Source organism: Leopardus geoffroyi, chromosome A2 (genome assembly GCF_018350155.1).
Source record: "Leopardus geoffroyi isolate Oge1 chromosome A2, O.geoffroyi_Oge1_pat1.0, whole genome shotgun sequence".
NCBI classification, from domain to species: Eukaryota; Metazoa; Chordata; class Mammalia; order Carnivora; family Felidae; genus Leopardus; species Leopardus geoffroyi.
The window spans coordinates 23,755,339-23,770,026 of record NC_059331.1 but is presented as its reverse complement, the minus strand read 5'-3'; the positions used below and the strand labels follow the sequence as shown (position 1 = coordinate 23,770,026).

Below are 14,688 nucleotides of genomic sequence, written 5' to 3'. Positions count from 1 at the left end.
AGCAGGGATCACAAAACCTTGATCTTCAAAAGAGACCCCTAATTAGTCGCCAGCCCAAGAGTAAATGGCATTCTACCTCAGTGAGGCGGGAAGGGCGCCTTCCAGTTCTGGGGACTAATTGCCATTATTGGCTCTATGAAGATCCTGTTGTAAACACTTGTCATCTGAGCCACTTCTGGTCGGCAGACTGGAGATATCAAATTGTTCCTTCATGTTTCAAATTCTGCAAAATACCTTGCCGGCTCCTCTCTCTAGGAGGGTGCACATGACTGCTTTCTTAGCACCAGGCTAGAGAGATGTTTCCCTGTCGCTGCTCTATGCTGTGGCAAGCTCATACTAAAACTGAGTTCTTGTCAGGAAGGGATTCAAAAACATGTTTTACTTTATCCTCAATTGAATTTGAAAATGCCATCTCAAAAATAAACTGTAATGGCAGGCAGAGGAATTTATCGTGAAGCTAATGGGGCTGAAGCTTTGGGCCCCCTCAAGTGCACAGACTTTTTCCAAGACCCTCAGAGAGGCCCTAATGATGTGGACGAGTCAACTGTTTGTCTATTCTTCGTCTATAAGAGGGCCCACCGAAGGGGATACAACCAAATGTGCTCTGGGATAGTACCTGGAATGTGTTTCTTTATCTTTTGTATCATGTACTCTTGTTACTTCTGGAAGTATTTTCTCCCTGCTCTTAGACTTACTCGTTGTTGGTCCTTTGGGGCACTTGTGAAGAGAAAGGCAAACTTCTCAGGCCGCATGCAGAATGCTAGGTTTTGTCTAAGTTTACGCTTGATCTAGGAATGTTTCAAGAACTTGGGGCCGAGGTACCCTGGATCCGTGTCAAGGGCAGACTGGATAATACCCAACTCAGATGGCAAAAGAGACCAACCTAAAGGGAGATTTGGGGGACCTGGGGATTTGGGCTTGTGACTCTCCAGACCACTGGGATTCGATTCTATTCTATGGACACTTCCATGGCAATGAATATGTCAGACTGAGAGAGAGAGAAGGAAAAAGCAGTGAATAATGTGTGAATACTCCTGTGAAGTGTGAGTTTCCTATTCATCTTCAGGGCCAGCTTTAGCAAGCATTTAGGGACTGTGAGACGGTATGGTCTATGCTAACATCCACAAGGAGCTATGTTGCAGGGCCCAAACGTCATGTCACGACAAACGGCCCCTCTGTCTCCCAAAGCGGAGCTCCAGAACCGTTTCGTCGGGGAGCTAGGGAGTCACCATTACTCAGCAATAATTCCTTTGTGAGAACAGTTCAGGGTGGAAGTTCTATACACAAGGCTTAGGATGTTTGCTCATAGGATTCCATCATCTCCGTGATGAAAGCGGACGGTTTTTCCCCTCCAGGTAACCTAATAACCTCAGACAACCATCAGGAGCGGTGGTAGTGGCCCTCGCTGCGTGGGGGTTCTCCGGGGTGACTCGGGCATTTCCCCCTCTCTCCGGGGCACGGGTGTTCTGTTTGTTGAAACGGTCCCCGTCTCCAGCGTCACTCTCAGCGCCCCCGAAGATTCCCAAAGCATTATTTTAACCTATACGTTTCACTGATTTGAGATGTTAGACATTGCATGCCAAACTTCTGGTTATTCTAACTAGTTCAGAAAAGAAAGACTAACATCGGTTTTGACAACAAACAAAACCAGTTTTTGTTCTATCACTTATGTTTAAAAGATTCCAATTTCAAACTAAACACAATGTGTGGTTATTCTGTCAGCGGTTTATACAGCCACCAGGGCGCCAGAGTCACACACTGCATACATCATTGTAGTTTTAAAATGTACTTAATGAACATTTTTTTTCTTCTCTAGTAACTACTTCATTGCCTTAAATGAATGCATTCCAATAGAATTTGTAACAAATGACCACTTTGTGTTTGCATTAATGCCAAACACGTTTAACAAATTTTTAACAAGGAGCCCTGGCAAAATGCCAAACTCCTAGAGGGACACTGGAAGAATGCTATAAATTTAAACTAGATTTTACCTTTTCACTTAGCTCAGCAAGTGTCTTAGGTGTCTTGCTATCTCAGGATTGTGGCATTTCTACTCTATGTCAGAGAAGTTGTACATTTTCATTATTTTTATTACTTGGGTTGTACCTATTTCCACAGGACTTTTAAATCTGTGCAGCCGTGTCCGAAATAATATGATGGCAGCTTAGAATAGATGTTTATTTCTGCGAAATTGTTCATGCCTTATATAGCTTGGTAGATGCAGGTATGCAATACGTACTTTAACAAAAATATGATATTTAAAACGGCACAGTCAACCATTTAAATACAAAAACAACAGGGGTGCCTAGTTGGCTCAGTCAGTTGAGTGTCGGACTTCAGCTCAGGTCATGATCTCACGGTTCGTGGGTTCGAGCCCCGCGTCGGGCTCTGTGCTGACAGCTCAGAGCCTGGAGCCTGTTTCAGATTCTGTGTCTCCCTCTCTCTCTCTGCCCCTAACCCACTCGCATTCTGTCTCTGTCTCTCTCAAAATAAATAAAACATTTTTAAAAATTTAAATACAAAAACAACAGATTAGGCCAGCGATTCTCAAGTAGGGGGATTTGCCCCCTAGATGATATTTGGCAATATTGGGAGACATTTTTGATTGTCATGGCCAGGAGAGTGGGTGATGCTACTGGCATCTAGTGGGCAGAGGCCAGGGATGTTGCTACGCATCCTATAACGGTGAGCATCCCCACAACAATGAGTGACCCAGCCCCGAGTGTCCACAGCATCAAATCAAGAAATCCTGGGGTTGAGTGGCAAGGGCCTTTGGCCTCTGGACAGTCTCTCAGGCTAAAGAAACTATTATCTCAAAAAAACTTACAACTAAAAGCACATTTCTTTTCAACCAGTGTTTTAAGAATTACACAGAGTACCTGACACTGATATCGAGTGGCAGATTTCTGACTTTCACTCCTGCTGCTGTCTGTCCTCGAGAAGAGAAAAGCTGGGCTATAGCAGCCTGGCCTAAAATGTCAACTGAGGCAGTGCTGGGGACGGTTCGTGGCCTGAGCATGGGAATGTGCAAGCCCAGTGACCCACTCCAGGTGCTCCTTGCTGAAGGCCACTGCTGGGAAGTGGGAATGACCTCCAAGACAGGGCTGGGGGCAGGCAGGGCCCTGCATGTCCACAAGAAGATAGCTTTAGTGTTCCGTGGACACTTTTATTTTAATAGCTGTGCAATTATTATAATGTGTGTTAGACAAATACTGGCTCCATTATGGCATTAAAATAAATCTTTTTTTTTCTTTGAGCATAGGCCCTAATTTTTAGAGTTAGGCAAACAAGCACTTACATAAAAATAAATCTTTCTTAAAAAGAAAATTTAAGTTTTTAGAAAATACTTTTTAAGAAAAATATTAATTGTGACAGGTGTTTATGAAGAGATTACAAAAATTGGGAAGGTGGAACACAAAAGATCAAGATTTAGAAAATTCTGCCATCATAGTAAAGAGAATGGGCTCTAGAAGCCAGAAGATGTGGGTTCAGATCAGGCCCCAGAAAGGTGGGAATTTGACCTAAAGCATTCAGTCCCTGGAAGCCTCAGTCTCCTCATCTGTGTCAGGGGCTGATCAACCCGATTAGAACCATGGTGCTCTCCAGCTTGTCTGAGATAATTTCTGCAATAGCACGGAGCACCGTGGCGGATGGCGAGCACCGAACATTAGCTATGAATAAATGACTACAATAATAACTACAGAAATAAATCCTCAGGAGACAGCAGTGTATGCTGCCATTCATCTGATTTCCTTGATTTAAAACAGTGTGGGTAAGTTGCACCCAGTGCACAGAAACCGAAGTCGAAATCCAAATCCTGAGTTCTCTAGGTGCCCTGGCCAGAAAGCTCCACCTCCCTAACAGCAGTTTGCAATTCTGAGCCGCCCGGTTTGCTGGGCCCACCCCACCCCCCATCCACAGCCCTTTGGGCTCTCAAGTGTTACATTTTATTGCCCTGTGGAGCTGTAGGAGGCCACTCACAAGGTAAAATGTTGCTCTCCACTCATATTTTTGAATTATGGCTTCAAGGTGGTTGCTCCTATCAAGAAAATTAAATGATTTAACATAATTTGTTGCCACTTTGATCACAACAATAATAAATAAATCTTCGTGAGGAAAACGGGAAACCCATTCCGCCCAGTTTTAAAAGATGTTAAGTAATAACACAGATGTAGTTATAGATTTCTCTCTCTCTCTCTCTTTTTTTTTTTTTTTTTTTTTTTTAGCAGAAACGACTCTATTGGGTTTTCCTGTGAGCAGAATCACTTAGTGAAGTTATGCTGCAGGATGCCTGCCTCCCCTCCAGAAGGAGCAGCTCTTCTCTTAGGCAGTTGTTAATTAGTCTATCAGGGGCTTGCTGTTCTGTGGGCACCATGTGCAATGTCAGGGGCATCCAAAGCCGACGTGAATGGGTGTCTGTTTTTGTACCTGGGGGCACAGCACACATTTGGAAAGCACATGGAGCGTAATGGACATTAACCCAGATGTCAAAAATAGCCTGCGTTTTACTACTGTTATTAAACAGTTTCCCCTTTAACCCCTCCGTGTTTACCAAAGACCCCTTTCTCCCAGCCAGTTTCTGCAAATCACTACTGAAAGGGCAGGAGAAGAAAGTCATAATCGGGCAGGTGTCTTTATTCCAAAGAAAAACAGTCTGAAGGAATATTTGTGAGACACCACACGTTTATAGCCTGCTCCCCTGGGGGCGCTTGTCCTGGGGCAGAATCTTACTGCCCGCTCCCCCCACCCCCACAGCCACCCCTTACCCCCTGCACACCAAGCGCAGGGGTGGTTCCTTCCCCAAGAACCCAGCTGAGACTTTTCGCAATGGGAACAGCCTTCTATTCTTCTGTGATACAAGTTACACATTCCTTGGTTTAAAAAGTCCAAGAACAACAAAAATTCCAAGGAAGAAAATGTTTAAACACCTCCCAGAAATAACTATTAATGATATTCTGGTATATGCATTTGCAGGTGTTTATGTTTATGCGTGTGTTGCAGCAAGAATGTGGTTGAGCTGCACATACAGAATTGTGGTCTGAACACTGGAAATTTGTGGACATCTCTCCATATTAAAAAATATATATATGTTCTGATTGTCATATAGTCAAATCTTAAACATGCCTGTCACAGACCCCTGTTCATTTCCTTTGAGGTACAAATTTTTTAAAATCCTCATTCTCTTATTTGTGTATCTATTTGTCTGTCTTGCTCCTAAAAATACAGATTCCATGAGGGTACAGATTTCGTCTGTCTTGTTTAATGGGGTTTTGTTTTGTTTTGTTTTGTTTTTTTGAGAGAAAGAGAGAGAGAGTGTGTGAGCCATAAAGCACTAGCAGCGGAGGGGCAGAGAGAGAGAGAGGGAGACACACAATCTAAAACAGGTCCAGGCTCAGAGCTGTCAGCACAGAGCCCAATGTGAGGCTTGAACTCACGAACCACCAGATCATAACCTGAGATGAAGTCAAATGCTTAACTGACTGAGCCACCCAGGTGCCCCTGTCTTTTTTACCACTGTACCCCCGGCACCAAGCACACTGCCTGATACAGAGGAGCTGTATTAGTTTGCTATCACTGCATAACAAATTAACACAAACTTAGTGACTAAACAACACTCATTTATTAAGTCACAGTTTCTATAGGTCAGAAGCCAAGTCACACACCACTGGGTCCTTGTCTTAGGGTCTCCTAAGGCCAAAGTCAAGGTGTTGACCAGGCTGGACTTTAACCTGGAGGCTCTTGGGGCGCCTGGGTGGCGCAGTCGGTTAAGCGTCCGACTTCAGCCAGGTCACGATCTCGCGGTCCGTGAGTTCGAGCCCCGCGTCGGGCTCTGGGCTGATGGCTCAGAGCCTGGAGCCTGTTTCCGATTCTGTGTCTCCCTCTCTCTCTGCCCCTCCCCCGTTCATGCTCTGTCTCTCTCTGTCCCAAAAATAAATAAACGTTGAAAAAAAAAATTAAAAAAAACAAAACAAAACAAAACAAAAAAAAACCTGGAGGCTCTGGGGAAGCACCCACCTCTGGGCTCATTCAAGTTGTTAGCAGAATTCAGTTCCTTGTGGTTGTAGGACTAAGGGCCCAGTTTTCTCGCTGGCTGTCAGCTCGGGGCTGCACGTGGACTGTGCCGGACGCTCTCGGGTCCTTGCCCCATGATTCCCTCCATCTCAGCACAGCAAATCCCTCTCGTGTTTCAGATTTCCCTTTCTCTCTTGCTACTAACAAGAGAAGAGTCTGTGCTATTCAAAGTTCCTGTGATTAAATTAGGTCTGCTCAGGTCAACCCTCTTGATTAACTTAAAGTCAGTGGATTAGCGACCTTCCTTACATCTGTAAGGTAGCATAATCGTGGTGTGAGATGTTCACAGTCTCGGTCTCCAGGATCAGAGCAGGAAATATTGCTGGGGAGGGGGTGGGTTCTGCCTACTCTGAATGCTCCCTAATACCTGTGGCATGAAGGAGTGAATCAGTTTGTTCCATGAACTGTGCAAGGCTCAGGGGATGCTAGGTGAGCAAGACTGGCCTGGCCCCTGCCCTTGTAGATCTTATAGCCTAGACCAGTATTATTCAGATAGAAATATAATACCAGCCAATGGTTTTCAGTTTTCTCGTAGCCACATTAAAAATAAGAAGAAACCAACTGAAACTGAAATTAACTGTAATACTATATTTAACTTGATCCCATATGTCCAAAATACTATTTTAACACAAAATCAATATTAAAAAACTAAATTCATAGTAACTAATAGTGCATGGTGTGTGAACTAGCTGGAATTTAAAGAAAAATGTAAAAATTCAGAGGAAAAAGAAACGATAAAATAAGAAAACTAAATTCATACTAAATCTAAAATTCAATATATTAATTTATATTCATTCAAAATCAATATAAAAAATAAATCCATACTAAAGCTTCAAAATCTGCTGTGTATTTTCACTTATAGCACATCTCAATTTGGACCAGCCATATTTCAAGTGAATAGCCACATGTGGGTAGTGGCTACCAATATGGATAGTAAAAGTCAGACAAATCACCAGAAGGGGAGAGTGAAGTATGTGTGAGACTCCTCGCTGTATCCCACATTCAGGAGGGTCAGGCAAGTCTTCTAGGGAGGAAGTGACATCTAAACTGAGACCAAAGAGGAAGTAGGCACTGGTCAGGTCAAGGGCTGATGTAAACGCGGGTCAGACAAGTGTGTGAGACGAGGAGAAAAGAAGGCTTCGTATTGCAGAATCAAGCCCAGCACAGGTGGGACGTGAAGTGTGGGGCTGGAGAGAGAGAGGCCAGCGTGACCAGAGTCTCTTCTCCATCCTGAGGGCAATGGGATTGTAAATTCAGGTTGTACACAGGAAACACAAGATGGAATAGATGTCGTTATGGAAATAGCGATGCGGGGGGGGGGGGGCACATGAGAACACTGAGTTGGGTGCTTCGGGAGAAGAGGCGTGGGGACAGAGTGGGCCTGCTGTGACCATCCAGGTAAGGCAGGACTAGCCAGAGATTATCCCACGGTGGGTGGTTGCCCGGATTGCCTCATTGCTGAAAGCTAAGATTCCTTTTTATTTTCTTTAAAGCAGAGGCTTATTTGCCCCCCAGCAAGGGATCATCTGCATTTCTAACTGCTGGCAATGTCATCTGAGTCTTTCTCTCAAAGCCTTTTAGGCCTTCCCGTGAATGGATTGTCTGGTTGAAGGAGCAGCAGCCCTTTCGGAGTGTTCTCTCTTCCTCAGAGCACACCTCATCTAGCACACACATCTCGTGCAGTGCCGTTGTGAGGCACTGTATCTGCCTAGTGACCTGCTACCCAGCTGGAAATCTTTCTCTCAACTGAATAAATGATTGTTCTTTGCTACTTTATCTTGGAAAAACATCAAGGACATCAGACATTCACTGTAATTATTTTTCACTCGTTTCCCCATCTGTAAAATATGACCGGTGCATTTTAGTACTACTTTGGGTTTCTCTTTACCTTTTAATCATGTGGCCTTTTAATATATTGGTCAGCCCTTTAAAAGGATGATTAAGAAATGCTTAATGCACAAAAGAATTAGAGCAATGCACAGCTCACGGAGCAGAAAGCGTGCTCTGACTTACAATTTTCATACAAAGTTTGCAGAGATTTTATGTGCCAGAATGAGTAATATGATCTCCTCTAGGAACTCCCTAGCTTTCTGGCTCTGCAAAAGTCATTTTTTTGCCCCGATTCAAGTTTCTTAACCAGAAGGGTTACACCAAACTCCTCAGAGTATGAATTAGCAGAGTTCATCCAAGCCACATATTTCATTTGCACTGTTTAACGATGGCTGGAAATAACTGCCTACCTGTGCAGACACTGGGATCTTTGGCGCGCTCATTAGTCAGTGTGGCTTGAGAAATTCTGTGCATCAGCCACCAAATCAGACAGCTCAGGCTGTATATAAAAAGCGGCTCACACATGTGTGAGTATGTGTATGCGTGTGTGCGTTTGATCTTTCCCCTCCCCACCATATTCCCCAGATAGCTGCACTATTACCAAGTGCCCGGAAACTCCCGAAGCATTCGCAGGCCATATGTGAATGATAATGAGCATCAGCAGGGAAGAAAATCAGCATTTGAAGGGTCATATGGGCTGGTCCTCTCTTCCCACCCATTTTGCTGACTTTCCCAGGCTACACTTGTATTCCACACCAGGGCCTCTTACTGGGGCAGTGAGAACATTTGGGGTTCTTCTGCATATCTGTTCCCCAGGGCATGAAGTATGCAGACAGATGACCGTTACATCTATGCTTGGGGTCGAGTACACACACTCACACACACACACACACACACACACACACACACACACACACATACACATACACATGCCATTGCATGCTGGGATGAAGGCCAGCTTTGTTTTGTTCTCTCTTTAATGAGGTATCAATGTCCTTTTTAAAGTATGTTTTTATTTTGGTAAAATATACACTAAAATGTACCATTTTAACCAACGTAAATGTATAAGTTAAATGTAATTCAGAGGCATTTAGTACATACACGGAGTTGTACAACCACTACTGTCCCTTTCTAGAATTTTCTCACTATCCCAAACGATTGCTTAATTGTACCCACAAAGCAGTAACTCCCCCCTCCCCTTCCCCCCAGCCCCTGGCAAGCCTCTAGTCTATTTTATGCTTCTATGAATTTGTCTATTCCAGATATTTCACATAAGTGGAATCATGCAGTATTTGTCCTTTGGTGTCTGGCTTATTCACTTATTTCACTGCCATGGTGTCTCCCAATGTCATTCATATTGTGGCATGAATCAGAACTTCATTTCTTTTTAGGGCTGTGTACTACTGTTCCACTGTATGCACCACATTTGCTTATCCATCCATTTGCTGATAGACACTTGAGAGTTGTTTCTCCCTGTTTGTTGTGAACAGTGCTGCGACGAGCATTTGGATCCAGGTATTTGTTTGAGTCCCTGTTTTCCATTCTTCTGCATTCATACCCAGGAGTGGGATTGCCAGTGCCAGTATGTGTTTAAATCATTGCTCTTAAACGGTTTGTAAGCGAATGTTAAGTTTTCAGGTGTCTTGACCATCTTTAACTCTCTTGTCTCTGTAAAGTCGAGCTAAAAATAGTTTAAGAACCATACTCATTATAGAAAAGTGTGGGGAGAAAAAAAATGAACACATGGTCTGATCACATAGAAATCATCACTGGAACATTTTGGTGTATTTCCTTTCAATTTCAGTTTCTTTTTGCCTATCAAGAGACATCTATACCTGGATGTGACATATTTTGAAAGAGGCCTCCTCTCAGATATGTTTCCAGGACATAATTTAACTTCATGTTCACTTTGCCCTTCCTCTGTGCTTCCTCCTCATCGCCCTCTTCCTCATCCCAACCAACCGCAACCAAAGAGAGTGGTGGAGGGTCAGCGCAGGGGTGAGTATGGGAACGCCGGCCAGGATTCTCTCCTGAGTCAATGGCAGTTGCTTCCCCTGCTAAATTGTGTGCTTTCTTGTTGCAGCTATCAGAAGAGCAGACTAAAGGGGAAACGCAGCTCTGCAGCAACATTCTGATAATCTACTGCAGCGTGGCTCACGTCACTGGCCATCACCACCTGGAACGCTCATCAGGCCTGGAAGAGGAGCTTTCATTTCCATTATGGCGCACAGTTCTGTTCGACTTGATATTTCCTTCATCATCTCATTGTCATTCCTCATGGATTCAGATATGTTGGACAGGAAGAAAGAGGAGGAGGAGAAAAATGACAGACCCTCCTTTTTGTCAGGATTTGGGCATTTAAAACGTGATCATCTCTTCTGAAGGTCATTATTTGATAAATTTTATTTATGTTACTTAAACATCGTTGGATACATTTGAGCTCCATGGGATTTTAGCTGTGGAGTCCGCTTCTGTTGGACAACTAGCTTCACCTCCAGTATTTCTGCTGGTTCCGCTTAAGTGGTCATTCCTAATGCGTTAGATTATCAAAAAGTGTAAATCCTGTGCGTGAGTGGTGTTGGCAGTGTTTGTATACCAAGATGCATGGAGCGTTTGACAAAGAAAGCAAAACACCAAAAACGGCAAGCCTTTACCCTCCTCTATTTCTTTAATCCGCTGTTTGAAGAACCGCGTTTTGATGGTGTAACCAGTAGTTACCTCTGGGCCAGGTTGGAAATGAAATCAATTTTTTAAACCACTAATACTTGCCAAGAAATCGCCTTACGAGAACATGGTGTGTGTCTTTGACAATGCATGGCACATCTAAATTGATCTTTCGTAATTTTATCTGCCCCGGTTTTGTACCGGAGAGTGGCAAAAGCCTGAGGCACCTACATATTTCTATTCTGTGTGTTCCACACATCTCCATGGCTGGGATGAGCCCAAGCCTCAGACTCTTCCCATTCCCGTACATGCAGGTCTCCATGAAGAAGCTGGGACTCATTCACATTTCAAGATCCAAATGCTGTGCAAACAGTGTAAGCTTGAAGGGTCATTTCTCATTTTTTAAAAAATGTCTCCAACGTGGATTCCAAAGCATTTTCAGCATCCAACATGAAAGCATTGATGAATGAGGAATAATCACAAAAGCTGTGTATCTGTATATAGCTCTACACAACATGTCTGTGGGTACAGCGTCATTATTTAAAGCACATGCCAGGGAAAGAGACCAAATTTTAAGGTCTTTTACATACAGTGACATGGTACTAAGGAGAATTTAACTCCTACTGCTTCCTCTGAAGATTAAAAAATAACTAAAGTTGTTATAACTTCATGAAACTCATGACCAGTCTGGCAAATATGTGCAACTCTCGTATCGATCCACTTTCTCGTCAATGGAAGAAACCCTTCCACATGTATGCAAGTGGGAAATGAAAATCTGCATTCTTAAAAGGATAAACAGTGAAGTTAAGCATGAGTGGCCTTAATAAATACAGTTGTCTTTCTTTGCTGCTGTGGAAAGGATTCTACACAGGTGTTCCTGAAGTCTTGCATTGCATTCAGTCGTTATTATTACTTTTCCAAGTGTTGGTGCAATTAACTCTGGACCTCTCCCGTGAGCCATAGAGGTATTTAAAAGACAGACACCTTACTTGTCGGGGAACATGAATCTGTGTCTGACTTGCACTGTTCATCCTTGGTGCATTAGGAGTAATATATTCAAGCAGGTTTCTCGCTTCTGGCTTTGTTCTTGTCGTCAGTAAGTATAGCGAACTATGTAAAGCTTTTGTGTTGCATAAACAATCCAAATACATTCACGTTTAAAAAGTTTGTCCTTTAACTATCAAAGGGACTTAGGTTTCCATTGGAGAAATGAGCAGAGTTCTTTGCAAGCACATACAGCACATTTCGACATCAGGTCACACTGCAAACCGAGGCCGCAAGTGCGTCCCCGTGAACAATTTGGATGTCCTCAGGTAGGCGGCCCCCACTGCCTCCTACAGCGGGATCCTCACCTGAACTCTGCAACTGAATACTTGAAGTAGGAAGTAGGAGATACACAAGGGAAATTAGGGTCCTCAAAGCAGAAAAAGCAACCAATCGTGTATAGTTAGCGATTTCTAAGTACGTGCCAATTCTGTCACAGCTGTTGTTTTGGGGATCATTTTTTTGCCCCACTTTTGTTGGATTAAAGTATTACCAACCTTACCATTAGGGGGCATCTTCTTTAGTCCCCTAAAAATTCAATCCCGTCGAACATAGCGTCTTTTCCCATCTCATGTACTATTCTCCGATGTTGGGGGGAGGGTTACCAAAAAAATTTCCTTTTCACATCTTAAAAATAGTCTCTGGGTTTACAACAAACACTGTGATGTCGGGAAGATATTTCCTTTGCGCAAACGTTAGCAGGCACCCCTCTAATCATAACGAAGTTGAAAAAAAAGTTGAGGCTGACATTTAGGAGAAGTTGGTCTTCTCTCTGTGCAAAAGCAGGCTTGTACCTTATACCCCATTTGATTTTGATGTACAGTCTCAATTTTGTATTTAATGATTTTTGTGTATCCAGTATGCACGTTAACAGCGTGTCAACTTTCATTTGAAAGTGGGTTTCCATTTACTTTTTAAACAGTGTTTCTGATGAGACCTCCAACGTGTTGTCATAAGCTCTATCTGAGATGTTTTTGTGTAGAGTGGCGTTTGAATGCTGCCAGGGGTCAGTGTATCTAATTCCCAGAGACCCTCGTTTGATAGTGCTTCTTGTAATTTTTCTTCAAGTGAGTGGCATGTGGGTTGTGAATATTGACCATGTGATTATGGACTTCGATATGAAAACAATAAATAAAACTAAGGAACCCTCAGAAACTACCAGTGGGCATGTATTAGCCAGTCATCGTAACCTCGTGTCTAGTAGAACAACATACAAGGTATGTACAGTTCATAAATTTGTTATCATGTGTATGAGAAGTACTTTGTGCTGATCGCCTTATTTATATTCATCAAATAAACTTTGTTTCTTTCTGAAGTGAGTTCATTCCATCTCTAATAAATGCTCCTTTGTGGCGGTTTCTAATCTTTTTCGGGTCATGGATCTTCACTTGAGGAACCTAATAACTTGAAGAAAAAGGAAAGACGGGGGCGCCTGGGTGGCGCAGTCGGTTAAGCGTCTGACTTCGGCCAGGTCACAATCTCGCGGTCCGTGAGTTCGAGCCCCACATCGGGCTCTGGGCTGATGGCTCGGAGCCTGGAGCCTGTTTCCGATTCTGTGTCTCCCTCTCTCTCTGCCCCTCCCCCGTTCATGCTCTGTTTCTCTCTGTCCCAAAAATAAATAAACATTGAAAAAAAAAATTAAAAAAAAAAAAAAAAGAAAAAGGAAAGACAAAGGGAAGGTGTGTACTCCCTTTACTGGAGTCGTCAAGGCATAAATTTCCCTTTACACATAGCTGGTTGCAGAGGTTCATATTAAGGAATTAAGTCATTGAAGGGGTCTCCCTTCTTCCTTGCTTCCCGCTTTCCCGTCCCTTTGTCTTTCTCTTTCTCTCAATCTCCCCCTGCTTCTCTCTCTCTTCTATGCCTCCCCTCTTAAAAAACAAATTAATGTTTATTTATTTTTGAGAGAGAGAGAGACAGAGACAGAGCGTGAGCGGGGGAGGGGCAGAGAGGGAGGGAGACACGGAATCTGAAGCAGGATCCAGGCTCTGAGCTGACAGCGCAGAGCCCAATGTGGCACTCAGACTCATGAGTTGTGAGACCATGACCTGAGAGGAAGTCAGATGCTTCACTGACTGAGCCACCCAGGCGCCCCTCCCTCCCTCCCTCTTTTCCTCCTTCCCACCTTTTCTCTCCTCCCACTTCTTCCTCTCCCTCCCTCCCTTCTGCTTCTCCCCCTTGTTTCCTCTGTACTTTCTGTGGGGTTGACATCAGTCACTGCTGGGTTCTTTTCACTCGGTGGTAAAGATAATTCCCAACAGCTTTGAGTATGCTAGGATTTAAGAGGAGGGACCCTCTCCCTCCAAGCATCCATATCAGCCCCCTAAAGGGACTCACTGGTCCTTTTTGGATCATGCATCCAATTACCTTATTCAAGGGAGTTGGGAGGGTGAGACCCTGTGATTGACAGCCTCACTGATGTGGGAGGGGCAGGTTCCAAAGGGAAAAAATGGGCTTTATTCTAGAAGAGAGGGACAAGAAAGCCGGGCAGGCAGGAATAATAGCTAGCCCTGGATACACTTGGTTACACACACAAAATCATCCAGAAAAACACACAAAATCATCTGTGCAAGGGCTCACCAGCCTTCACAGCCCAACTGTGGATCGTGATGGGGAACAGCTCCTGGTTTCTTTAAAGGTTTGAGTTGTACTTCAAGAAATGAACTGCCACATCTTCCCCATTATTGCAAGCAAAGAGTAATTGATTATCAAAGCTGGAAAGTATGTCAGATGCCATGTGTCCAATATTCTCTTTTGACAGATGGAGAAACTGAGGCCCAGTTAGAAGTGACTGATTCGAGCACATATGGTAAGTTCACTGCAAGTCCGAGACTGTCCCCAGAGCTCCTGACACAGAAATACATATCCCTGAAGACTCTCTGGGGAGGAGAGGGTGGGATAAAATCTTCCCCCTAGATGGCCCTTGACGACACTGGGGACATACCATTTGCTTTATGGACTCACAGCCACTGTGTGTGCAATTCTCTCACAGTCCGGCACATTGCGGGGCAACCTGCAGTAGTTTGCCCTTCTCATTATGTTGCCTTTTTGTAGAAAAAGAACTTCTGTTGGACAAGA

The 14,688-nt window shown here is 43.8% G+C and overlaps 1 protein-coding gene across 16 annotated transcripts in view; it reads left to right on the top strand.

The window, feature by feature from the left end:
• Positions 1–12,925, top strand: part of ERC2 (ELKS/RAB6-interacting/CAST family member 2) — a 937,892-nt gene extending 924,967 nt beyond the window's left edge. For 11 of the 16 annotated variants that reach the window (XM_045493241.1, XM_045493237.1, XM_045493240.1 and 8 more), the window contains one exon: positions 9,986–12,925. In XM_045493241.1, coding sequence (XP_045349197.1) covers positions 9,986–10,264 — 279 coding nt within the window. In that variant the 3' untranslated portion in view covers positions 10,265–12,925. The remainder of the gene's footprint in view (positions 1–9,985) is intronic. The other 5 variants (XR_006715875.1, XR_006715877.1, XR_006715878.1 and 2 more) reach the window with 3 other exon arrangements.
• The last annotated feature ends 1,763 nt before the right edge of the window (positions 12,926–14,688 follow it).